Here is a 27,216-nt window from a genome sequence, read left to right on the forward strand (position 1 = left end):
CCCCGATCAGCCCAAATCCCTGCACTCACTCCCTATACTCCTTCCTCCGAAACCTGCTCCCGGGTACGGAGCACGGTGCCCTGCACCCCACCAGCGGCTGCGGCTGTCTGTGCCGGAGAAGAGATGCATTGCCTGGGGCCCTGCATCACCCTCTGTGATCGGCAACCCCGAGCCAACCAGAAAACAAGCCCACCGCCGCACTGAGGGGGAGCAGGGGGGCCCCGTCCTCCAGCCACCCAGCCCCGTGCTGCAATCAATAGCCATCCTTATTAACAGGCCTCGTCCTGGAGCCTCTTCCTCTGCTTCCGTTACCCGCTCTGCTAACAGGTCAGCTGCCATTTTGTGTTAAACTCCTTCTCATTTATTACAATACCAGTTTTTTATTGACATGGAAATAAAACTTACAATCAATGAGATATTATGAAATATACATCAAAACAGAAGTCACCGGAGCTGGTGTTTTCATCTGTTCTCGGGAAGGAACAAGGGTGTACGGGGGGGAGGCGGGAAATACTGAACATTTTTCTTCCCTATTACATGATGCGATTTTCAATGACTCTATAAAGAAAATGAAAACATAAATAGAGTAACCAAACAGAATGATCCTTGCAGCTGTCAAAACTTAAAACAGTTCAGTTTCCCTTTGATTTCTGTTTTAAGTTTTGAAAAGTACATAGATCATTCTCTGCTTTTTCTTTTTCTTTCTTCTCTCTCTCTTTCTCTCTCTCTCTTTTTTTTTTTTTTTTTTGGTGGGGAGGCTCCTTCCTGAGTCTGGTCTCTCTGTGGTCCCGGGGTCCGCTGGCTTCAACCCTTGGCAGCTGGAGTGACCAAGTAACCAGATGAATATGTCATTTATTCATCAAGCCAACGGCTCCCTGTCGGTGGAGCGGCCCCCGGTCTGTTTCTTAGTCCTCAGGAGTCTGGAAACGTGCCCCTTTCCTTGTTGGACGCCACATCAAAGTGGGTGCAGAGGTGTTTCTTCCCTTTATGAGGCAGCGGCGTGCTGGAGAAGGGGAAGGAGGAGCCGTCCCAGCTGGCGCACACCTACTGCGTGCCGCATGCCCCTTGGCACCTTGTCTCAGGTATTTCGTCTAAATCTGGTCTTTCCACTCGGGGTGGGGATGGTCATCCCAGTTTCATGAACGATGGCAAACGGGGACTCCAACAGGTCACACAGTCACACGATGAGACGGATCAGAGTCTGGATTCAGATCCCATCTGCCTGCACCAGGTGGACCTGGGGAGGACCCCCAAGATGGCCTCGCCGAGGGAGTCTCATTTTTCTCTGAAAGCCGTAGAGCCTGCTCTTCTAAAGAAGTCTGATGTGGAGACCCCCATAAATAAAACTTGGATCATAGCGGCTGCCTGGCTTGTTCAGGATGAGCAGGATGAGCTTGCTCATCTCCTACAGCTTCATCCAGAGGCTTGCATGCCTCTGCACTGCAAGGCATGATGCTGGGGGACCTCTCATCGCCATCCACCTCAGGGACCCTGCACTCCTCTCTGAGCCACGGGAGACTCGTGGCACTTGGTGGGAAAGTCACTCATCTCCTACAGTGTCCCTCAGTGTGGACGAGGCAGGGGGCGTGGAGAGCAGGCAAGGTGGATGGACACCAGCTCCCAGGTCTCCGGACACCCGGTCCAGTGATCCTTCTCTTTGCCCACGGCGGTCTTCCAAAAGTGAGGCCACATGAAGCACAGGTGGGATGTAATGGGAAGTAGAATCCATCAAGTTCCATTGGCCCTTAGCCAGCTTTGGAACAAATACTTCGTGAAGATCTAAAAAGCCTCTAAGAGATGTGCCTTCACCAGCTTCCGGCCATACAGACCACCAGAGAGAGCAACGAAACCACACGGCACATGGCTTAAATATTGCAGTCCTGGCCAAGACACCACCCACCCACCGCCACGCAGCCTCACTTCCTTAAGGTGGAGCGAAGTTTTCCAACGCATTGTGCCACAGTGAGATAGACCTTCGCATTTCTTTCCTTTCTCATCCCAAAGAGAGAAAAGAGCTTCCTAAATTGCTCGGGTGGGAGGCATGGCTAATCCTTCCTGTGCATGTATTAATTTTTCTTTTTATTGAGGCAAAATTTACATAAAACTAACCATCAACCATTTGTAAGTGTACAGTTCGGCGGTATTTAGCGCATCTACAATGTCATGCAGTCACCCCTCTGTTCTAAGACATGTTCATCACCCCAAAAGGAAAGCCCATACCCATTATCCAGTCCCTCCCATCCTCCTCTGGCCCCGTTCCTGGGCAGTCACTAATCTGCCTTCTTTCTCTGTGGATTTGCCTATTCTGGACATTTCATATAGATGGAATCACACGCTGTGTGGCTTTTCTGTCCGGCTTCGTTTCCCTTACCATAATGCTTTCAAGGTTCATGCACGTTGCAGCGTCTATAAGGACTCCATGCCTTTTTATGGCTAATAGTTTACTGTACGGATCTCGCACATTTTATTATCCGCTCATCAGTTGATGGACATCTGGCTGGTTTCCATCTTCTGGCAACTGTGAATAATGCTGTTGTGAACATATATTAGCTTGAATATCTGCTTTCAGTTTCTTTGGGTGTCTACCTAGGAGTGGAATTGCTGGGTCAGCTGGCAATTCTGTTTAGCTTTTTGAAGAGCCATCAAATGGACAGAGGAATCTTACGGCTGGTTCTCCGCTGACATGAATGCAGACAGAGTTGCTGATAATTCAAAATAGTGGAGAGGTCAATGAAGACCACTAGCTCGTATGCCTACTTTTCATTAAGAACCTCTGCTCAGAGCTTGCCCTGCCTTATGAAATGCTCCCACAAGCCTATGAGCTAGGGAGTCTCATTATGCCTATTTTATAGGCTCAGAGGTTAAGCAACTTGCTCAAAGTCTCCACAGAGTGGAGAAGCTAGAATTCAAACCAGGCGGTTTGGCCCCAAGATCGCCAAATTGTAACGTCTCGGGAACGTTCCAAATGATCTCTGTTTGTATCTGGGATGCCACAGGGTAGAGGATGGTGGTGGCAGCTCTCCACTCCTAATTATGCCCTGCTCGGACTGTTCTGAAAACAAGCTTGCCTTCCTTGAGTCCGCCCTTGAGCTGTGGGCATCTGGAGCGGGCCTGCCAGGGGGCTAGAATCAGACCCCACAGTGCACCACCCACAAAACACATCAGTGACTCTGCACTGCAAGGCATGATGCTGGGGGACCTCTCTCCATGGGAGCATTTACTTTTATTCCTTGTTTCTTCAGAAAACAGCCTATCTATTGGGCCCCTGCTCTGTGTCCACCGTGGTTCCAGGTTACCTTGTTCACTCATCTCAGCCGCAGACCGGAGAGGTGGGGGGTTCGTTTGCCCCATTTCACAGATGAGGAGAACTGGGGTCCAGACCACACAGGTGTAAGCGGCAGAGCGGGTCCGAGAGCCACGCCAGTAATCAGAGGTGATCCTCGCCCCCTTCCTGGGGGCACCATCTCTTTGAGGAGCCTCTGGTTTTGCCCAGGAGGAAAAGTTTCTGCGAGTTTGTTCCCCAGAACAATGAGCCTCCTCAGAGAGTGGCTTGGGGCTGTTCATAATTCAGATGACATCGTAGCCAGTTTCTATTGCTTTCATTAAAAAGAAAAAAAAAAAAATCCAGATCATGGTGTTTTCTCCTTGCAGCCTCTCACGTTTGCCTTTTTCAAAACGCTGCGCGTTTCCCCCTCATCCGCCTAAACCTGCTGTTGAGTTACCGGCCCCCAGAGGCTCCAGGCTCGGGGCGACGCATCCATGCACTTTGCTGCTCACCGCCTTCTCCGAGTGTAATCAAACATCAAGCTAAGTAGCAAATAAATCTCTCGATCTCATAAGCTGCACAGCGAGATCATGTAAATGCAAATGAAGGACCTGGTTTCAAGCTGTCAGCGGGGGAGGGGAGGGAGCGCAGGGGCCCTGTCACCGTGACCGCCTCAATGGCAAAGGCCATACATCAGTTGCAGTAACGGTCCTGGCAGCTCGGAGGGAGAGGGGAGCCCGGGCCACCCCAGGGAGATGGAAGAACCAGGCCGGCGGCAACACACAGGCAGCCCCGGCTGGCCGTGAGAGTGGGGTGGCCGGGCAGGTGCTGGGCAGGTGCGGTGGGGACTCCCCGGGGCCTGAGCTGAAGAGCTACTCTAGGAACACCAACTCTACCACCGCACCCTGGGCCACATCCCACTACACACTGAGTGCAGCCCCGGGAGGTATTGCACGTGAGGAAGCAGGGGCCAAACTAAGTGACGTGCCCCAGGTCACACGGGAGGCGACAGAGCTGGGACTCAGTTCTGTGTGACATTAACAAGCCGGCTCCCTGCATCCTCATGCTCGGCCCAGGGCCTCCCCTCCACACCTCCCTCCACCCGGGGGCAGCCAGTTCAGCCCCCATTATAAGCCTTGTAATTGTACTGACACAGGACAAGACCCTTAACTGTGGCCCCTGGCAGGTGCACAGGAAATAGAAACGCACGCCTTAACTCTGCCTTTTGACTCTTTCGATAATAAAAGTAAACTCTCGGCACCCTCTCTGAAGGCCCCTATCTCTAACTACACACCCTCACACAATCAGTTATGTTGTGTTTCCTTCCAGTATTTTTTTCAATGAAGCTTTTTTTTTTTTTTTTAACACAGTCGTAACCATAGTATAATTCTGAATCCTGCTGTGTTTTTTTTTCACTTGACATTATTTTATATGCCTTTGATCATATATGGATGTGGTCTTCCCATGCGTGCCTTTTTAGTATCATTATTCGGTGTTCGACTGCCACTCTCACACAATGTACATGGTTCAAAGAATCTGGCTTCTAAGACGGCGCCGGAGTCCTTTGATGCATAATGCACCTTATTTCACATGATTGTTTATCTGAGGTTCTCATTATGGAAATAAATAAATATCCTCTATGCTAATCAGGATCACAATTTGCATTTATATTGTGCTTTTCATTCGAGGATCTTAAGTTGTTTTATAATAATGAACTATCCCTCCATGAGCGCAATGGTATGTGTGCATACGCATGCATGGGTATAACTATATACAGATATTTATTTAATAACTACCAGGCAATAACTGTGGGATTTCACGTAACTACACTTTAATAGGATGCAGGAAAGTGAGTGGAGGCTTTTCAGCTGCCCGACATTCACTTAGTTCAGACGCTGGGCTAGTGGGGTAATGAACTACATTCTGTGTGGCAGCCAGGAAGTGGGAGGGCTTCCTCTATGGGGATTTCTCCGGATGGACTGAGTATCTCCGGTCAGTCTAGAACCCAGGCATCGAGCTCCCAGACTGAAAACCCATCTTGGAAAATGCCCCCTGTTCATTCGTCCAGAGTCAGATCCAGTTCGGGCCATCCAAGAAATCAAGGCAACTGATTTCACCCGTTTTCGCCTCTTGGCTGGGAAAGAGGGGCTGGTTAAGAATTTTCAAAAGTATATTGGGTGGGAAATTCTTAGACTTGCATTGCAAGGCCAGCTCGCTTGTTGCGAAGTTGTTCCGTGGGGAACCAGCTCTGGCGAGACTCCACGTGACTTCAGAGCAAGGTGGCAGCCTGAAGGAACTGCCCCCTGGACTTGCCCCTGGAAAGCCCCTGTGGTCCTCACGCCCGCAACTGGCGCTCCGAGGGGACCTTTGCTGGGGGTGGGGGGTGGGGGGTGGGGCTGCCTGCCTGGCCTGATCCGGGACCGGTGTCCAGGGCTTGGTCCTTCACGCAAGTGGCGGAGGGAGCTGCTTTCAGTGCAGAAGGAGCCCAGAGAATCCCAGGACCCCTGAGACAGGGAGAGAGCTGGTTTTAATTAGAGCTGAGAGACGGGAAATAAGACAGCAAGGGATGACATCTTAATGAGGTTTAATGAAGCTGTCTGCTGATGGGGACAGCTGTCACCCAGAGCTGTATCCCAGCCAAGCCACTTTGTGACAGAGCAAACTCGGAAAAAGGCACAGTTTGAATGCTGCTGAGGAGGGTAGGGTGGTCTGACGCAGAGCCCGGATCCTGCTCCCACCTCCCAACGCCTCTTGACTCGAGCACCTCGACCACCATGAGGGATCCTGGCTCCTGGGCTGTATTTGAGTAGCTTCCTATGTTTCACACGTCCCTGTGGTGCAAAGCTGAGGCCTGCCTCTTAAAAGACCTTGAGAATTTTGCAGGAACCGTCTTAGAATTCCACCATCAGACATGGGAAATGCCAGGGGGCTTGCAGGTGCAGGCTGAAAGGGGTTCACGGGTCCCTTCTCTTCCTGAGCCTCGACTTCCCCATCTGTCCACTGGTGATGATGTAACCTCCTTCAGAGAGCTGCTGGGAGGCCGGCCGGGGGTCGGCACATCTGAGAGAGCTGAGTTTTACCCAGCTGCTGCATTTACTACCAGGGTGGCCTCGGGCAGGTGTGAACCTTCGGTTTTCCCATCTGTAAAATGGGATTGGCGGAGTTTAGGGAGAAGCACAAGAAGCTCTCAGGACAGTAAGCGCTCAGTAAAAAGGTGTGCTAAATGAGAGCACATGACATGAGCCTGGCATGTAGGAGGTGCTCAGTAAATGTGAACTCTCTTCCTCGTTCCTTTCTTTACTTCTGCAGCAAAAAGAGTGTGGTGGTTCCAAGGGGATCCCCGTGTGGGGAAGGTGCTTACAGCCTTCACATGGCCCAACAGCCCAGCCATGCCATCTGCCCCAGGACCTTTGCACATTCCAGTCGGAGAGCTGTTACGTCTGGGCTGTCTCTCATCCTGTTCTGGGCTGGGGGGTAGGGGCTGGTAGCTTGGGGACCTGAGTGGCCAATCAAAGCTGAGATTTGTGGCCAATCTCATCAATTTCATGGATAGCAGAGTGGGTTGCCATGGCGAAGCAGGTGATCAATAATTACCTTGCATTTCAATGGCAGCTGATCTCAGATGTCTGTCACGACTCGCTTGCCTGCATCTGGAAGTTCAGGGTCAGGAGCTCTGAGCATCTGCTTGTGGATCCTTAGCTGGCTTCACACAGATCCCCTGAGGTGCTCAGAGACTGCAGACCCCTCTGCCAGGCAGCTTCTCTCTGTAGGCTTCTAGAAGGTCTCTGTGGACAAGCTGGGAAAGGAGGCCCAGGATCAGTGCCAGGTCCTTCCACCTCTGGCTCGATGCTCCTTCCTGCTTCCAAGAAGCCCCTCAGAGAACCCTTGGCTCTCCGGCCCTCCTTGGCTGACCCACTGGACTCTGCTTCAGGTCAGCTCTCTCCAAAATGCCAATCCAAGGTTGGCATCTTTCTTTCTTTTCCTGCCCACTCTTCCCTGACCTGGTCATGACATCCTGTCCTGTGTCCGGGTCATATGAGGCCTACAGTGTTTTCTGAAGCAGCAGCTCTTCCCACAACCCCAAGCTAGACAGCAAAACAGCGGACTTGCCCTGGGACCCTCCTGCGCATAAGGCTACAACGTACATACCCTGTGTGGGTGGAGGGGCAGTGCGCAGAAGTCAAAGGCATGCTCCCTCGGCATGAGCAGCATCTTGCCTGCAGAGCTAAGCCTGGCGCACAGGGGAAGATGATGGATAGTTCATGCTAAATGCCAAGTGAGTAGTTCAGAGGCAACAAAGACCACATGGAGTCAGAAGTGGGTTCAAATCCTGCCTTGGCCACTCATGAGCTGTGTGGCAAACAAGCTGTGTGGCCCTAAAGCTGTCTGGGCCTCTGTTTCTCCACCTGAGACCCGGGACAGTAGCAACCACTTTGCAGGATGATTTTAAGCATTAGAGGTGATGGAGGTGAAGGAGCCTGGCACGTGGTCACCGTGATTACAGGTGTCACCGTGGTCAGTGGCGTTGGCACAAGGTGGGCCCAGGAGTTCGTCTCATTGGTCAGCGGAGCTGGTCATGGGTGAGTCTGCTGGTCCTCTGGGCATTCACCTGTGAACGCAGGGACCCCGAGGCACCTGGCCTCTAGACCTAAAGGACTGAGCTGCATTTCAAGCGTGGGAGTATCTGGGAGATGGGGGGAGCCCAGGAAAAGGTCAGGGAGCACTCCCACAGTACTAGCCTGGACAGATGCTCTGCACACAGCACCTGGGCCCAGGGACCCTTTGGTGTCCTACAGGTGGCCCTCTCGGATGTTGGGGGGCGACCTGCCTGAGAGGGAAGCCAGTCCAGCTGCAGGGCTGGGAGGCTGAACCCCCTTCTCTGCTGAACTCAGGAAACTCTACCTCATTCCCGCCGGCTGATACTCCAGTCTGGAGAAGTTAGAGCAAATGACAAAACCAACACTCGGGGAATTCCAGATGTGAACCCACCGTCGCAAAAGCACATAGCAGAGAGCCCTTTGGGACCTAACAAATGGTTTTTGTGTTGCTGTTACTGTTTATCCCGTGCCGGCGCTTACACAGGCTGGCGTGAAGGGGGGGTCTCTGCGGCGCTCGACAACACATTGCTCTTTCAACCTGTGGCCGCGGCCACATCACAGAGGAATGGGTTCTGAAGGAGGCCAGCAGGCAGGACTGCATGGCACACAGGGCACCCACATCAGGTCAGGAAGCAGCAGGACCAGTGCCCCTGAAGCCCCCTCACGCTGCTCTCAGCTACGACCCCTGCCCCAAGGGCACCCGAGCTCCCTCTGTGCGTCCCTTGCGTGTCTGGCTTCTTTCATCCCACGTTTTGTGCGAGAGCCATCGTATGGTTGTATGTGGCTATTTATTCATTGTTGCTGTAGTGTGGGATTTCCCAGCCTCGGCACTATTGGCATTTGGGGCCAGATAATTCTTCATTGTTGGAGGTGAGGACTGTATTGTGCATTGTAGGATGGTTAGCAGTATCCCTGGCCTCCACCCACCACGTGGAAAGTAGAACTCCTTCCCAAGTTGTGACAACTCAAAATGTCTCCGACACAGCCAGGTGTCCTCTGGGAGGCCAAAATTGCCCCTGATTGAGAACCGCTGCTGGGGAGTGTTCTATGGAATGAATATGTCACAACTTTTTTATCCACCTATCATGGCCATTTGGATTGTATCTGGTACTTGGCTAGTAGGAATTGAGGTGCTGTGAGCATTCTCAGACGTGTCTTTGTTGGACATGGGCACTCATTTCTGTTGGGTGTCCAGGAGGGAACTGTTGGGTTACCAGGTAGGCATATGTTTAGCTTTAATAGATATTGCTAAACAGTTTTCCACAGTGGCTGTTTATACTTCCCACCCAGTGCATCTGTGTTCTGGTTGCTCCACATTCTCACCAATCGCACTGAGTTTTTACTTTGCATTTTTCAGACATTAAGCAACTTGAAATATGGATCTTGGCCACTTGGACATCCTCTTAATGAAGTGCCTGTTAAAGTCTCTTCCTCATCCTTCTATAGGATTGTCTGCCTTTTTTTCTTATTGATTTGTAGCAGCTCTTTATATATGATGGATAAGAGTCCTTTGCCAGATATATGTATTGTAAATATCTTCTCTCACTCTATGGACTCACATTTTTAGAAATAGAGGCAACCTGTGTTCCTCCAATCCAACCCCTTGGTGAGCTTGATTATTGTTATTTTTCAATTGTCTTTTTTGCAAAACAATAAATTTCATAAGGGCAAAGACTGTGAGTCTGCTTTGTTCACCTTAGAACTCCCAACTCAGGGCCTGGTGCAGAGTAGGTACAAAATAAATATTTATAGAGTAAAAGAATGGGTGAATCTCCCATTGGGATGATTCTTGCAGCTTAAGGCTTCTAAGTGTTTGGGCAGTTGTTGATTCTCGGGGAACTCTTGGTAAAAAGTGAAGAGACAGGCACCCGCGTGCTCCTCTGTTCCCCCCTGCCTCCCACCCCCCACCCCCACCAATGTAACAGCCAGCTCCTGAGTCTGTCTGTCGTTCCTTTGCCAGCTGGAAGTCTGCCCACCTGCACCTGCCCTAAGGGAGGCGGAGGCCTCTCCTGGAGAAGTCACATTTTAATTAACTTCCCCTGCAGTCACCGGAGAGGCCAGATCATTTTCATAAACAAATGAGAAGCCAGAGCTTTGTCTGCAGCTCAGAGTGAGTCTTGCAGAAGGAATTCAAAGCAAACCACCCAGCAGAGGCTCTGTGCATTTGCCTGGAACCCAGAGCTCCATCCCTCTCAAGGGAGGTGGGGCCTGGATTTGAGATGGGAGAGAAGACGGACAACAATGTGTAGAAGAGAACTGATAGGGTCTCCAAGGAGGCATTTCGTTCATTCATTCATTCATTCCTTCTGCCCCTATTTACCAGCATCTACTCTATGCTGGGCACAGGGAAAAAGAGGTGAGAATAAGGGGAAGCAGGGGGCAGAGGGGCAATCTCTACACTTCCTGCTCAATTTTGCTGTGAACATAAAACTGCTTTAAAAAACAAGGTCTATCTTTAAAAAAAAAAATTAAAAAATTAACCTTAAAATAAATAAAGACTGAGAGCACATTCTACCAGGGGAGACAGACATTAAGCTGATCATCACGCAATTAATGACTTAATTAAACTGCTTTGTAATTTCCAGTGGCTTTACTGAGACATAATTCACATACCATACAATTCACGCAAATAAATTGTACAAAGCCAGTGGCTTTTTGCATATTCACAGACTTGGGCAACCATCACTACCACCAATTTTAGGACACCTCTCAGGACACCCCCACCCCAAGCATTCCATTCCCATCTCCCTCCCAGCCATAAGCCACCACTAATCTACTTTCTGTCTCTATGGAATGGACTTGCTATTTGAGACATTTCATGTCAATGAACTCATGCAATACGTCATCCTTGGTGACTGGCTCTTTCCCTGAGCGTCATATTGTCAAAGCCCTTCTGTGCCGCAGAGGTATTACTGTGTAATTTTGAAAGTGCTCTATAAGTAGAGCTCAGGGCCCCCCGATGCCATATAACAGGGAAAGTTGTCTGGACTGAAGGCAACCCAGGAGAGCTTCCCAGAGGAAGAGGTTTTTAATCTCAGGCATTTATTGAGCACCTGCAATGTGCCACCAGGAAAGGGAAGGCAATACACATCATGGTTCTGGCTGTGTGGGAATTTATAATCCCGGCAGGTTGGCTCGTGGGTATTTGTTTAGCTGGTGGATCTGAGTGTGGGCTGGAGACGGACAGCTTGAGTTCAAATCCCAGCTTGGCCACTTCCTCCTGTGTGGCCCTGAGCAAACCGTCTGACTTGTCTATGCCTCAGCTTCCTCATCTGAGAAATGGGGTTGGTGATGGTGTCTGCCTCACAGGGCGGTTGTGAGGACCCAGTGAGAGAAGCATAGGAAGGACTGAACATTGTATCTGGGACTCGGTCAGAATCCAACTAGGGCTCAATAAAGCAGAGAAGGAGATGTTCTAAGCACCGTACAGGATAGGACCTCTGACCTCAGGGAGCTGCTACTCTGAAGAGGGGCAGTGTAATCTAATCTAATGACTAAGAGCCCTGGCTGGGGGCCAAACACACCAGCATGTGAATCCCAGCCCATCCCTTAGGAGCCAGGGATCATGACTGTCTCTCTAGGCGTCCGCTTCCCTGTCTATAAAAAGTCGTGTGGTCGGTGATAGGGCAATTTTGTTCCTACAACCCCCTTCTCGGGGGCAAGGAGGAGTTCACCAGGGACCCAGAGAGTGAGGAAAGCTATCCAGCCACTGGGAAGGTGATAGTGGGCCTTGTCACCATAGCTCCACCTGCAGGTGAGGATTCAAGAAGCATCGACATCCTCATTAGCTACAGTGACCGCGACATAAGCCATCTTTGGTAGGAATGAAGAGTCAGGTAGGAAAGATGCCTCCCCCGCCTCAACAGGGGCCTCCAGGCGAATCTCTGAGCCAGGCCTTCCAGCATATCTGTGCGGGTGAGTCACATGCAGCTCCAGCCAGGCAGATCTAGGCTGGACCCCAGATGCAGCTCCTCGGGGCAGCGACTTGCCCTGCTACCTCCCACTGGACAAACGAGCCTCCTCTTTCAAGACCTCAGGGGCCTTCCTGACTTGACTCTGCTCGCTCGTCCCTCAGCATGAGCACCCCCAGCTGACTTCTCCAGCGTGTGTCTCAGGGCCCCCCTCAGGGAGGGCTCTGTCATCCATGCCCTGGTAGCCCTGCAGGTCACCCACAGGGCCTGGGGCCAAGCGAGCATCCGATGACTGCCGTGGCTGAGTCTGGTATAAGTGGTTGGTCTGGGATTCCACTCCTCACCTCTGCTTTCTGTCTTTCCCCAAACAGGCTGAACTTGGGAAGCCCCGAGAAAGAAGCTGCAGTCTGCCTGGGATTGATTTTAATTATGGACTCTACACCCGGGGGCTGGATGGAGGGGTCCCCGAAGGTGAGCAAGCAGACTCTGCAGCCCTAGGGGACTTGAGCTCTCAATCCAGGCTGGCCACGCTCTGAGAAAGAGCTGAAGAGTCACGGGGTCTGCCCCACAGCATGATTCTGGTGGAAACCATAGTCAGGGCTTGGCCGAGATGGGGAGGTCCAGCAGGGTCCAGGTCAAAGGTAGCAGGGAAGTAGCACCGGCCCCAGCCAGTGTGGAACCTTGTCCCCAGGCAAGACTGTGTTCTGTGCGGTGTGAGCTTCGAGCATGGAGGGGGCTCAGGACCAACTCTCTGATGGCCCCGAGGAGGTAAAGGCCAGGCGAGCCCAGCTCCTCAAAGGATGCTCAGGCGCCCTCTGGAATCTCTGGGAATCCTGACCCCTCCCTTTCCAGCAGGCCACGCAGGGCTGTCCCGCAGCAGGCTCCGGGTTAATGGGAAGGTGTGCATGCCCAGGTTCTTCTCAGTCAGGTACCACCAGTTGCTTTACCTCCCAGACTGACTGCCGCATCACGGTGCTGTCTCCCCCTGCCCCCAGCCATCGGACACTGGAATGTGTTTAAGCAGCAGCCCACCTGCCCCCACGAGCTGACCCGGAACTACACCGCCATGAACCGCGGGGCAGTGAAAGCCGGCCTGGTAACTGCTCGGGAGAATTTCCTCTACCGTCAGCTCAACGACATTCGTATCAGTGACCAGGATGACCGGCGTGTCAAGAAGGAACTGCCCTCTCTCCCACCAAATATGACGTTTGGGACCCCGGCACGGTAAGGTGGCTGGCACTCAAGGCTCTATCCCTCACCATGGGCGGGAGGGCGCTCAGAGGTGACTGAATTAAGGAACAATGTGGGGCATGACTTTTGACTCGAGGCAGGGGCGAGTGTTCCAGGCCTGGTCAGTCAGTGTATCTCACAAACCTTGGTCACGGTGATTGGTCCAGCAGCAGACATGTAACCCATGTCCCCGCTCTGGAAGGCATGACATTCTACGAAAGCAGAATGTGGTTGCATGTAAGCAAATCTCAACTCAAACTGTCTTGATGTTTTTTTCTCCTAAGTGTAATTTACTGGCTTATACGATTGAAAAGCTCTGGGGTATAGAGCTTCAGGCATAGCTGGATCTAGGTAATCGAGGGATGTTATCAGTATTTGGTGTGTCTCTCCGTGTCTTGGTTGTGCTTCCCAATCCTGGCTTCATTCTCCGACAAGCTTCTTCCTCATGTAGCAAAATGACCAGGAACAGTTCCATTCTCGGTGGGAAGGGTGCAGAAACTTCAACAGAGACTTGGGATTAAAATTCTTTGGTCCAACTTCAGAGCCTTGCCTCTCCCTGAACCAACCACTTCCAGTAGGGAGTGTGAAGTGCGCTGATGGGCCAGTCCTGGGTCACATGTCTGCCTCTGAACCAATTGCTGAGACCAGGAGATTCTGATGCTCTGATTGGCCAGGTCTGATCCCCTGCCCCCTCTGGGAGGGGGTGGGTGGTTGGAATCGGTCTCCACAATCCACAGAGGCAGGTGGCGGAGAAGATGCAGAGATCGAGGTTCTGACCCCAGAAGGGGGAGGACAGAGCAGAACAGCAGACAGAAGCAGCAGATGTTCGATACAGCAAGCCTTCCTAACCCAAACCACGTCACAGTACAAACATCACAAAAATCACTGGTGTTTATCCCTCGCGCCGTACAAATAAATAGAAGCACTCGAAGCTGGCAAAAAGTGGCCTGGAGCATCCAGCTGCCCTAGGCCCCACCCAAATGCCCGAGACCCAGTATCTTGGTCCATCTGTGTGGACCAAGCCACCTTCCCACCCCCATCTCACTGGTCCTGGTAGGTGACTTCCTCAGGCGCCGCCACCATTCTTTCTTTCTTTCTTTTTGGTGGTTCCTTCTTTATTTTTAATTTTTCTTCTAATCATTTTTTATTGTGGTAGGATGTACTATTTTTATTGTGGTAGGATGTACTATTTTCCAGTTCAGTGGCATTAAGTAAATTCACATTGCTGTGAACCACTGCGACCATCTGTCTCCAGAACTTTCTCTTCATCCCAGACGGACACTCTGCCCCCACCCAGTAAATGGTATCTCTCTGTTTCTCCCTCCCCCCCAGCTCTTGGTAGCCAGCACTCTGCTTTCTGTCTCTATGATTCTGAGACTGTAGATGCCTCATCTAAATGGAATCATTCAATATTTGCTCTTTTGTGTCTGGCTTATTTCATTTACCATAATGTCTTCGAGGTTCATCCATGTCCGTAGCAGGTGTCTGAATTTCCTTCCTTTTTAAGGTAGAATAATATCCCATTGTATGTATCCACCATGTTTTGTTTATCCGTTTATCCATTGATGGACATTTGGGTTATTTCCACCTTTTGGCTATTGTGAATAGTGCTGCTATGAACATGGGTGTGCAAATACCTGTTTGAGCCCTGCTTTCAATTCTTTTGGGGCATCTGCCCACGAGTGGAATTGCTGGATCATATGGGATTCTAGATTAAGTTTTTTTAGGAACTGCCAGAGTGTTTTCCACAGAGTGAGCCACCATACTTTTGTAGGCTTTTTCCCCTGCCCTTTCTCACAGCCCTACCTAGTAAAACCTACTTGTTCCCAGAGTTCAGATCAGCATCATCTCTGCGGTAAGCTCTCCCATTTCCCATGGACATCTCTCACCTGAAATGCATTTCTATTCATCAGCCCTCAAAACCTGGACTGTGACACTGGAGACACATTGGAAGGTCATTTCTGGACTGGATTAACTAATCGTCTGCACACCATCCTTCACCCACCTTTGAAGTAATGCCCCCAGTCAGTCCCTCCAGGGCAAGGCAAGGTTTCCCAAGACTGCCCGGAGTGCAGAGGGAGAGAGAGTCCCACTATGCACCAGATCACTAGATTAGTCCAGGCTGGTCACCAGTGTCTCCAAGACAGCATGGTTTCTGGGAGCACCTCTGGCTAGGAGTTTGCCTGGGGTTCTAGTCCCGGCATGGTCCGCAGCTCTTCCCTCCCAAGGCTTCCAGTTCCTCGTCTGTAAGTAGGCTGTTAGGGCAGTAACTCGGTGTTCAGGGTTCCCGGATTGTGTTTGGTCTCTATTTCCTTGTCTTTAAAGCCCCGTGCAGGAGGTCTGCATGGTTACTTGCCTGGCTTAGGCATGGAGAAATGAACTGACCTCCCCAAAATGGGTTCTCAACCTGATGTGCTTATATTTAAAAACAAAATTTTAGGGGCATCTGGGTGGTGCAGTCGGTTGTGTTCGACTCTTGGTTTCCGCTCAGGTGGTGATCCCAGGGCTGTGAGATCAAGCCCCCCATCAGGCCTCTCCTTATGCCCCTCCCCACCACTCTCTCTCTCTCTCTCTCTAAATAAATGAATCTTTAAGAAAAAACTTTAGAAGACATAGAACATTAGCGATCACCTAGTTCAAAGCCCTTATTTAAAACAAGAAAGCAGGGGCTCCTGGCTGGCTCAGTCGGTAGAGCATGTGACTCTTGATCCTGGGGTCATGAGTTCAAGCCCCATGTTGCGCATAGAGCTTACTTAAAAAAAGATAAAAAATAAAATAAATAGGGGCGCCTGGGTGGCTCAGTCGGTTGGGCATCTGATTCTTGATTTCAGCTCAGGTCACGCTCTCAGGGTTATGAGATGGAGCCCCGCATCAGGCTCCATGCTCAGTGCAGAGTCTACATGTCCCTCTCCCTTTGCTCCTCATCCTCTCTCTCTCTCTCTGAAATAAATAAAATCTTAAAAAATAATAAGATAAATAAAACAAGAAAGCAGAAGTTCAGAGAGGTGAAGAGACTTTCCCAAGCAAGTTGTGACCAGACAAGAGCCAGATCTAGAGCCAGGCGGGCGGACTCCCTGTCCAGTGCTCTTTCTTCCACACCTTGCCTCCTCGGGACTGAGGTACAGTGCGAACACCCATAGTTTCTGGTCCTGGGGCTACATTATTCCACGTACAATGGAAGAGTTTAAGTCAGCTGGGCTCAGAAAGGACATCCATTATCATCTGGCTTTCAATATAAAATCTTAAATTGCTATAAAACCGAGTGGCTACAATTCCAGGGGAAGGACATGATGAAGTGCGGGCTATATCTTCTGTGATGGTAAATGGGCTTTGCATATGCAAATTGAATGGATTTTAAAATGGTATTTAATGACAATTTTCGTAGCAGACGTTAACATTAATTGCACAAAAATGAAAATGCTGCATTAGGTTGCTGTTAGCAGCAAATATCGTGGCCATAAAGCTTTATCTTTATCAACAGCAGCCCTTTCTCATGTGACAGGGCAGCTCAGCAAATTGCAAGCAAAAGGGCTTTTACGGAGCAAAAATATCCCCCAAAGCAGACCCAAATCAGCATCAATTCCGCTTTATTTCTTCGTAAGTGGAGGTTAAGTGGCTGCTGGAAAAGCTTTTACCGAGATGCCCAGCCTGCCTGCAGAGCCCCTCCACCTCACAACGTAAGTGCGAGGAGCAGTTAAAAAATGAGCGCCCCTCTCCATAATGGGGCTATTACTTTAAAGTTATGGGGCCGAGGCCCATTTCCTAATGATCACCTTTTACAAGCCTCGATTGTATTTATTTCTTTACTTTAAAAGCATGTTAAAAAACCAAATCCGATTACACACGACTACCCGAGGAGTTGTTGGGGCGATTTGGTCCAATAAATAAATAGACAAAGAAACAAATGAGTGCCATTTATTCACAAGTACAGATATGTTAAAAAAAATAATAAAGTCCCATCTCAGACTAAATACACGGAAAACTCACTCTAAGCTAGGGATGCTAACGAGCATGCCAAGTGCCGCGCAAGAGAAAATTCTGACCACGGCTATTCCTCCTGTCCTCCGATATCAAATCCTCTTGCCCTTTATGTATCTTACGATGGACAAAATAACAGGTGTGAGGGGCCCACCTCCCGCCCCCTCAGCCTCTCCATACTAGATGGGAGCCAAACCCGAGTTTGGGCTTATTTCCTTTCCAGTTAGCTGATTTGGTTTCCAATCCACACTGATTTGTGGCAGATTGTCACTGCATCGGAAAGGTACATTTCAGTTCACGAGCTGGTGTGGCTAAAAGGAAGTGGGGGCCCCCAGCAATGATCGGGAAACAGAGCCCATGCGGACTTGCGGTCACAAGCTGGGGCCACGGCCAAGTCGACCCACGGCGCTGTTTGGCCCATGAAGTAATTATAAAGTTTGAATGACTTGCCGCATTTTAAAAAGTCAGGGGATTTCATATAAAAACCTGGATTTCCCACTTCTCCCAAAAAGTCAGAAGCCGGGCAACCGGGGTCTATACCCCTGTCTGGGACCAAGGGCTGGGGCTGGGAGGCAGGGCCCCTTTGGGACAGAATCCGTGCATGCTCTTCTGTCTATCCCATCCCCACCCAGCCTGGCTTCTCTCCTTTTTGTTATTTGGTCCTGGTGGACGCTGAGTTTGCAGCCTCCTGGTGTAGACTGGCCATCCCGATCCCTCTGATAAAGGTAGGGGCCACCAGTAACAGAAGCTGCTCTGCACTAAGTTTACGTGGCAGGACTTTTGTGCATGGAATCGCTAATGCTAATATCACCCCTCTGAGTCAGGTATCCTGCCTCAATGTATCATTTGCTTCTCAGCCCAGGAAAGGGGGTGCAGCTTATGGATGCAAGCTGGCAGAGCAGGATTCGTACCCCGTCTGGCTGGCCAGCTTTGACCACCCCTCTAGGATCAGGCAGCTGGAGAGAGCCTGTGCATTATCGCTCTACCATCTCACTGTCAAATCTCAGACTTCAAGTCAGGGAAGGATTTTAAATTCTCATTACCCGTGTGTAGGGCCATAACACAGATCTCCAAGCATGCTGTGACCCAAGGTCCATAGACAGATATGTCTGGAGGCCAGAAATGTAACTATTAAAGAAGCACTTAATTATTGATGCATTTTAATAAGTGTTTGCAAATGTTCACATGCCCTTGGCACATCTTAATTGTTACTGCTCCTAATTGGTCCAGCATTGTCGATTATGATGAGTCAGGGATGGCGGGGAGGGGGGGAGCGGCAAGCGCCGGGCAGCAGCTGGTGCTCCTGGCAGATTCTAGGCACCCAGGGCTCTGCCACGATCCTGCCTGGGAGCCTCATGCCACATGCAAGGCAAGGATGCTAGCAGGAGGATCCATCACTCAGTCGATAAGCCAACAGCCCCCTCCTGCATGTCTGTGTATGACATGGGCCAGATGAAAGGTAGGAGGCCCCTGCTCTGAACTCATAATGGCAAATATGTATTATTGTTATAATTACATGTCAGGCCTGAGCGCCTCTGATGCACCCTCTCCCTAAATAACTCTGAACAGCTCAGTGAGTGCCAGGTTGAGACTCTCACATCCCATCTTACAGAAGAAGAGACAGAGGGTCAGAGAGGTGACGTTATTTGCCCCCGGCTGCTCTGCGCTGGGATGGGGATTGGTCTGGTCCGAACACTTGTGATGGTGACCATGGCACTGACCTACCTGCCTAACAAACACAAGGATGGAGGTAACACGGGTAGAGATGCTCCCCAAGCTTTCTCTGCACTAGAGGGGGGGTGAGACAGAATGTGTACAGCTATAGAGAGAGAGAGTGGGAGACCGTTCTGTCTGGATTTTTCTTAAAGCTTTAAACTTACTCTGAACACAATGAGCTTCCCTTCCGATGTGCCCCTTCTCTTCCCTCCCCCTTCAGTGGCTCCCCATTTCCCGACAGACAAACTCCTTGATGGGGCACCCAGAACCTTCACTGCACTGGATGCTCCAGCCTGCTTTGTGCACCTCAGCATCCCGGTGCTGACCACAGTGCCCTTGCTGAAGAGGTCCTCAGTAAACACTCGCCAAATGAACCCACGAGCAAGTGGCCACTTTGGAATCTGAATGTGAAGCTGGTAGCAATGTGCAACTCGGGCAGAAAACTTGGTTTATTTATCCACCAGTTAGTCTAGTCTAGACCCACCGCCCATCCTGGTGCTGAACGCATTCAGACCATGGAGAAATGAGAAACACAGGAAAGGTAGGAAAGGCTACCAGCCCTCCCTCTGTCTGTGCTGCTGCCCGCCCAGCTATCAGATGCATCATCAGCCTGACACTGACAAATGTGAAGGATGGAGGAAATTTTACAGGCTGTTAAAAAATGTTTGCTGCCTGACAGGTTTTTTGAATCTTTCTGCCAAGCTGATTTATTTTACAAATTTACAATGGGCCCATCAATCACTCTGGGTTATTTTGTTTCTCCCAGAGCTGACGGCCAAAATCCAAGCCGCCCACCCAAACTCCCATAAAATAATAATAAACCCCTTCCCAGACGACTGTCCCGGGGATCCAAGACAGTTTCTGAATGGGGAGACCAACTTCAGATTTATTGGTGGCCTGAAAGGCGGCTGAGTGAAACCGGCCTGACCGCAAGGGGGAGCGTGTGGATCTCGCAAGGTCCCCCCGCACCTGAAACGCACATCCTACTGGCCAAGAAACCCGGCCAGACCTGCTCCTGACCCGGACAGTAAATAGTCCTCTGCTTTCCCGGACGCTCTGGTCCTGGAGGCCAGGGACAATGTCAGTTTCGGCTGTGCCTGGTACACAGTAAGCACTCAGTAAGTATTTGTCGACGACAAATATGGTCCAGGGCCTTTGAAGGCTTTGAGACAGTTACTGAACGTGAACACACAGTCCGTTTGAGACCGGAGAGGAGATGGTAAGCCAGAGTGCTGTGTTATTTAACAGACTCTGCTACATCCCCCTGTGGTTGATGTTATGAATCAATATTGTGGCAATGCTGCCTCCAAGAGTGAATGTGGCCCTTGGCCTCATTACTAGAGGTAGCAAGTCCTGAACAAGGGAGGTGACCTTCCTACTCTATTCTGCTGCTCAGGCCACACTTGTAGCATCAAATTAAAAAACACGAGGCATCTTACATTCAGGGAAGGCCCAGAGACGGCGGGATGGGGGGTGGCACGAGGGAGAGAAGCCACTATGTACGAAGAACATGACAACAAACGAGGACAGTGGAGGGGCTTTGCTCTCGGAGCCTTGAGAGAAGAAAACGAGGACCGCTGTGTGTGTTTGGAGAGCAGGACTGGTGTTCACGCAGCAGAGCCCTCAATAAACAGCAGACTGGTGCATCATCTCATTAAATCCCTACAACTCCACCATTTTATAGATGAGGAGACTGAGGCTCGGAGAGTCACTTGCCCAAGGCCACACGGCCACTCGGTGGCAGAGCCAGGATCTGAGCTGCTGTCCATACCCACAGGCTGCATGCTTCCGGGAGGCAGAGCCAGAGCCTGGGCGAGGAAAACATTTCTCATCCTGAGCCCCATCCACAAGGCCACCCGGGGGTTAGGGTTAGGGTACGGGTTAGGGTATGGGTTAGGTATGGGTTAGGGTATGGGTTAGGTATGGGTTAGGTATGGGTTAGGGTTAGGGTTAGGGTTAGGGTACAGGTTAGGGTATGGGTTAGGTATGGGTTAGGGTACGGGTTAGGGTTAGGGTTAGGGTATGGGTTAGGGTATGGGTTAGGGTTAGGGTACAGGTTAGGGTTAGGGTACGGGTTAGGGTTAGGGTACAGGTTAGGGTACGGGTTAGGGTTAGGGTACAGGTTAGGGTACGGGTTAGAGTTAGGGTTAGGGTACGGGTTAGGGTACAGGTTAGGTACGGGTTAGGGTTAGGGTTAGGGTACGGGTTAGGGTACAGGTTAGGTACGGGTTAGGGTTAGGGTTAGGGTACGGGTTAGGGTACGGGTTAGGGTACGGGTTAGGTACGGGTTAGGTACGGGTTAGGGTACGGGTTAGGGTACGGGTTAGGGTACGGGTTAGGGTACTGGTTAGGGTACGGGTTAGGGTTAGGGTATGGGTTAGGGTTAGGGTACAGGTTAGGGTACGGGTTAGGGTTAGGGTACGGGTTAGGGTTAGGGTACAGGCGAGTCCTCGGCCGTGGGATGGCATCCGCGAACAACAGCTACAGTGATCCGCAGCTGATGCGTGCGAGCCCTTCCCGGGAACCCAGCTTTCCACAGAGTAACCCACCACCTCCATCTACCAACAAGGACACTGAGGCTGGGAGACGTTATGTCCCTATAGCAAGAGCTCACAGGTGATATTGGAAGCTTGGAAGTTCGGGTCCAGGCAGTTTACTCTAGGACCCTCATGCTCGGGGAGGTGTTGGCTGGCACCGCAGACCCACACATCACTGCCAGGCCAGGTCCTGGGACACCCCAAACTGGGTCCAACAGGGGGCCCCTCCTCAGGGGCAGCCTGCTTCCATGGACCTGACCTGGAGGGCCTTTTGTTAAAAGAGGCCCAGGCAGGGAGAGTAGCTGGGAGGAGGTGTTGGAGGGGGCGGCTATCCTCTCCTCCTTCGTCTCTGGGACCCCTGCCCAGCTGCTCCTGCTTCAACCTCTCCCACCTCCCCAAACTCCTGCTCACTCCTTCCTCCAAGGCGGCTTTGTTGCCAGAGCCAGGAATGAGACATTTTTCATGCTTTGCCTTTTTTCCCTCTCCACTCTCCTGCGGCCCAGACAGAGATTTATTCCCGGCCCGAGGTTCTCGGCATTCGGAGCAGGGAGGGCTCAGGGAGGCGCTGATGGGCCCATAATGGATAGGGCCATGCTCCCCTGGGGCCTGGCCCTCCCGAACCCCATCCATCAGGAGCCGCTCGGTGCCAGGGTCAGCGCTAACGAGGCCGCAGGCCGCTCCCCCTCGGGGCCTCCCCAGCTCCCGCTCTCCCGCTTTTGATTTTTCCAGAGCTGGGCCTCGCCTGCCCGCGTCGGTGGGCAAAGCATGGGAGTGGGCCTAGTGCCCCAGCCTCCGCAGCCCCAGCCTTGACACAATCGGAGGGTTTGCTGGGCTGTGGCTGTCTCTGCCCCTCAGTGACACGGTGGCCCCTCTGACATGGGACACAGGTGAGCTGGTCCTGCGGGGAGAGCCAGGCTTCGAGCCCAACACAACCCCCCGTCCTGCTGCCATGCAAGACCCCCGTGCAAAAGAATTCATAGCATAAAGCGTGTTGCTGAACATGTTGCGCTCAGGGGCCAACGCCGTCCCTTTCCCTTTGGAGGCCAGAGGGAGGCGGCCTTTCATGGCAGAAAACCAGGCACCCTGCACCAGGTTCGATTAATAATAATACCAGCTTCCATTTCATTAGCTCCTCTGGGCCCAGGCACGGGGACGGGCCCTCCGTGCACAGCATTTTCCCTGACCTTCAGAATGACCCTTGAGTAGCAACACTCTTTCTACAGATGGGGAAACTGAGGCCCAGAGACCCTTGTCTGTGATCGTGTGGCTGGAGAGTGGGATTTGACCTCAAAGGTCTGATCTGTCACTTCTGTCCTGTACTGCGTGCTCACTCAGTGCCCGCCTGTGCTGGGCGTCACGCCGGGTGTTCGGGATACCGAGAGGAAACGGGACACAAAATGAAATACAGCAACGTGGCGCACACACGTTGTTTCTGGGCGGGGGGCGGCAGAGGGTGGGAGAGGGCGCAGGGAGACTCTGGGCCCTGCCTGGTTTTGCACACTGCTGTATCCCGAGTGCCTAGCACAGGCCCGGGACATAGTAGATGCTCAATAAGTGCTTGTTGCCCAACTGCATGGGAAAGAAGAGTTGGCTTGCTTGTGATCCATCCCCAACTTGGAAACAGCCAGCACGTGAGATGAGCAACTCTTCCCTGGGCGTGGACCTGTTGGGCGCTGAGCTTCCATTATCTGTGTCCTGGGGCTTCTGTAACAAATCACCACGAACTGGGTGGCTTCACACAACAGAAATGTATTCCCTCCTAATGTGGAGCCAGAAATCCAAACTCCAAGTGCCACAGGGCCCCCTTCCCCCCGAAGGCTCTAGGCGAGAATCCCTCCTGCCTCTGCCAGCCTCTCGTGGCCCCGGGCGCTCTGGGCTTGTGGCTGCATCCTCCAGGCTCAGCTCTGTGCTCACACGGCTTCTTCTCAGTGTGTCTTGGTCTCTCCCCTTTGGTCTCCAATAAATGACACGTGTCACCGGATTCAGGGCTCACCCCAATGATCCAGGGTGATCTGACCTCAAGATCCCAAAGCTAGTTACACCTGCAAAGGCCCCTTTCCCAAATCAGGTCACATTCATGGGCTCTGGGGGTTAGAAGGACATATCTTTGGGGGGCCACCCACTATTCACCCACTATAATCATCAGGGAGTCTTACCACAAAGTCAGAAAGCCATGCATTTTAGGCATTGTGGGGCTTTGGGGAAACCAAATTATTGCTTTGGGATGCCTGCTCCCGGGGTCTTGTTACATGCTGCCCATCCTGTGTTTGTGGAAAATAAGAAAGTGGTTTGCAATCAGTCAAAAGTTTTGCCAAAAGATGATAGGTATCCATGTTTTCTGGAGGAGCAAATGTTTTGCCACTCCTTTCTTCTATGTTTATTAGGAAACTTTCCAAAACTACAGAGACGTTCAGAAGCTTTCATAACTAACTTCATGAACCCGCCACTCGGATTTCACAAATTTTACCCCTGGCTGTATTTGCGCCTGAGCCCTTATTAAAGAAATAAAATAGAACAAATACAGCTCAAAGCCCCTTCTCAGCCCTTTCTAGCCCCACGCCCTTCCCTCTGTTCCCAGAGGACCATCCTGAGGTTGGAATATGCATCCTTTCCATCCGGGTTTTCCCATCTTTGCTACACCGTTGGATGGCCATAAATAACGCATATTTATTTGTTTGTGTGGCTTCAAAACACATAAGTCCCTTTCCGTGGTGACTTTTGTCACTCCACACCTTTGCAAATGTCACCCTGGCCCGCTGGGTGGGTGTATTTGTCTCCCATCGCTGGACATCCAGGTGGCTCTTCATTTCCCTTGTGTGAGATTCTCAGGGTCAAGTCCACAGGTGGAGGTGCTGGGCTGAAGGGGGCCCTCCTCAGCTTCTGCCAGAGGCTGGCACCCTCTCTGCCACTCCCACAGGGCAGGGAGGCCCCATCTGCTACTCGCTTTGTCCCCAGATGCCAGGACCCCTGCACAGCAGACGCCTGAGTGGTCCACAAGGCATTCCGTCCCCCGTCATGTCCACTGGCTTCACTGGGCCTTCTCCCCCCAGAGGGGCTCAAGCCCCTGCTGTGCCTATAGCAGAGGGGCGGCGGGCGGGGAGGGGGTGCGCTGCAGGTGCGCAGGGGGAGCTCCCAAGTTTCAGGCTCAGGTCCTCCAGGTTGAGAGAGAAGCTTCCAGAAAGCCGGTCCTGCTCTGCTGCCCATCCTGCCGCCGCCCGCCTCCGGGCGCCTGTGTGGAGAAACTGCTAATTGACTTCACCCTTGTGAAAAATGTTAACAAATTGCAAATGACCTCTTAGGCAAATTTAGAAGTCAGGAGTGCACTGCTAACTAAGCCTCCCTCCTCTGCCATTAGTTTTTACGTTGGCGCCGCAAACAATTAAAAAAATAACCAGAAGCCCAGAGGTCCTCTTCTCTAATTAGCTCTAAGAGTCCTGCCAGGGAGAGCGGCACCTCAATTACCGCCCCTTCCTCCAGGCTAGTTAGAAAAGACAGGCCCTCAGGCCAAGGGGGGGGACACTGAGGAACAAGGTGGAGGGGGTGAGGAGGGATGTGGGGGCTGCAGCGGGCCCCTGGGGCCAGAGCTGACAGGCCGCCTGCCCCACAGACGTGCTGGTGGCCGCCAGGTTAGAGGGTCCCCTGCATGGGAAAGGCTCAGAGCCGGACCCCCACAAAGGGTGCCGGGGGCCACGTGGGCCAGGACCCCCTGGGGGTGGGGGGCTGCAGCCCTGGTAAAACTCAGGGGCCTGGGCCCCAGGCCTGGTGAGTCAGAAAGTCTGACGGTGGGACCCAGGCCGCTCTACCCGGGATAAGCTGTCAGGGTGATTCCTGTTTGTCCTCAAGACTGAGGCTCTCTGGGCCCCACAGGATTGAAACGCAGCTTCGGATGCAGGCCCAGGCCTGCAGTTGGCGACAGCACAACTTCCGCGAGCCCCCAGGGCACTCTTGCCTTCATGAGCCCCTTCCTCCACAAAAAAAGCATTATAATAATCTAAAATATTTCATGGCTGTGCTGATTTTAAAAGAAATTAAAGCATTGCCATGGGTCCCTAACCGTGTCCTAGGGCCTAGGCGTCACACCTCCTGGGCCAGTGGGCAGGTTGGCCCTGCTTTTCCCCTTCAGGCCTGTCCAAACCCTCCCTCCTCTGAGTGAGTTTCCTCTCTTCTCCCACCCCTTCCTGAGGGAGCAGAGGTGGGGGCAGGGAGAGGATGGGAAAACTAGCTGTGAAGCCTGAAGACCCCAGACTCCGCACGGCACTCTCCGGCTCCCACGTTGAGGGACTCTGAGCTTACACTCTCTGCGGGCCTCCATATCTCCGTCTGCAAGTGGGGTCAACACGACGTCCTCCTGGGTCAGAAGAAATGGTGTGAGTTCATCAGTAAAGAGTTCTTGGAGCTCTTGAAAAGAGGGACACCAAGTATTGTCACCACATCGTATTGTGATTCAAGAGGCATAGAGTGGGGGTAGACTTTCACGTGCCTGTAGAGGCCCGGCAGGTAGGAGGGGGGAAGCCGGTGCTGTGTGAGGCAGTAGGGAGTGGTGGGGTCTGCGTCACAGTCGGGCACATGCCTGGTCGAAGGGCAGCAGCTCCAGCCGGTTACTGACCCCTGGGAATGGGGGCTCAGCATTGCCCTAACAGACAACCTAATGCCTCGCTAAGGAAAGCCAGACATTTGGATTCTTACGTGAATTCTGATTTTTAAAATATATATATATATTGGTAGCAGAGAGTTTTTGAATGGTATAGACCACACCAAGCTGGTATGCGGGCCAGTGCGGCCTGGGGTCTGCTATATGCAACCACGTTGGTGCAGGACCCCCAAATCCAGGTCCGGAGCAGGCTACTTCATCTGCTTGAACTGTACCAATCGTTCGATATCATTAACACTAGTTCTTCATCAACCGGTTTCTTTGTCAGTAAAACAGGGAGTGATTATAGTTGCAGGTCCTCTGTCTCGTGGGGTTCTTGAGAGGGTGACATGGAGCGGTCCCGGGCACGTGGGTGCAGCGTGGGAGGGAGGGGGCATGGTGGTCAAGGGTCCCTGGAGGGGCCTGGGGTGACGGAACTGTTTTGTATCTCGACTGTGCAGTGGGCGCATGAACCCCTGCATGTGAGGAATTGTGTAGAAATAAATACGCAAATGAGTACGAGTAAATCTGGGGAGAGCTGAATGAGATGCGTGGACTGTGTCGCTGCCGATATCCTGGTGGTGGTTTTGTTCTTTAGTTTTGTAAGAGGTTACCATCGAGGGAACTGGGGTAAGGGGTGTACGGGAATCTCTCTGTTTTGTTCCTTCCAACTGCTCGTGAAATCTACAACGATCTTGATAAAAAACTTCAATTAAAAAAAAAGCAAAAAAAAAAAAAAAAGGATTTAGCCGTGGCTTTGGTACCGTGGAGGCGAAGTTAAGCCAGGAGCACTTACTGGAAGAAACAACAGTGCTGCTGTAGGCACGAGCCGAGGGCTCAGCAGACGGCCTCCGAAGTCACTGGGCTGTCAGACGCAGGGGCCCGTTCTGGAAGCCTCGGGGGGTGGAGGAGAAGGGAAGGCGCCCCGGCCCGTCTGAGCACGCAAGCCCCACGGGGCAGGGAGGAACACCTCGGGCGGATGTGCCAGGAGCTAGGGCCCCTTACACAGTGCCACTGTTGTCTGTCCCTCGTGGGCTCGGTTTTGATTTAGAGCCTCTGGCAGAAGCCCAGCCCTCCGGCCTTCTCCCTCCTCCAGAACCAGACCTTCCACGGTCCTTGGCCACGGCCCATCCCGGAGGCCACTGTCTACCCCTCCAGTCTCCAGGGCTGTGCGGGGCCAGAGCCGGTGCCCCACCCGCCCCGTGGGAGCAGCAGACCCCCGGTGTATTAGAGATGGATTTTAATTTTATTTTAACAAAATAGCTGTCTCCGCTGGAAGAAGCATCAAGCGCCAAATAAGGACCAGTTTTGAGCGGAATCACGTTGAACAGACCTCCGTGCTGTCATTGAT

General features: G+C 52.0%; 1 protein-coding gene across 2 annotated transcripts in view; it reads left to right on the plus strand.

The window, feature by feature from the left end:
- CFAP77 (cilia and flagella associated protein 77) overlaps positions 1–27,216 on the plus strand; it is a 126,810-nt gene that overhangs the window by 60,382 nt on the left and 39,212 nt on the right. Inside the window, exons 5-7 of one of the 2 annotated variants that reach the window (XM_032418267.1) lie at positions 910–972; positions 12,146–12,245; positions 12,770–12,998. In XM_032418267.1, the coding sequence (XP_032274158.1) occupies positions 910–972; positions 12,146–12,245; positions 12,770–12,998 (392 nt within the window). The remainder of the gene's footprint in view (positions 1–909; positions 973–12,145; positions 12,246–12,769; positions 12,999–27,216) is intronic. The other variant, XM_032418268.1, reaches the window with a different exon arrangement.

The sequence above is a fragment of the Phoca vitulina genome, unplaced genomic scaffold (assembly GCF_004348235.1).
Source record: "Phoca vitulina isolate PV1807 unplaced genomic scaffold, GSC_HSeal_1.0 scaffold21, whole genome shotgun sequence".
NCBI classification, from domain to species: domain Eukaryota; kingdom Metazoa; phylum Chordata; class Mammalia; order Carnivora; family Phocidae; genus Phoca; species Phoca vitulina.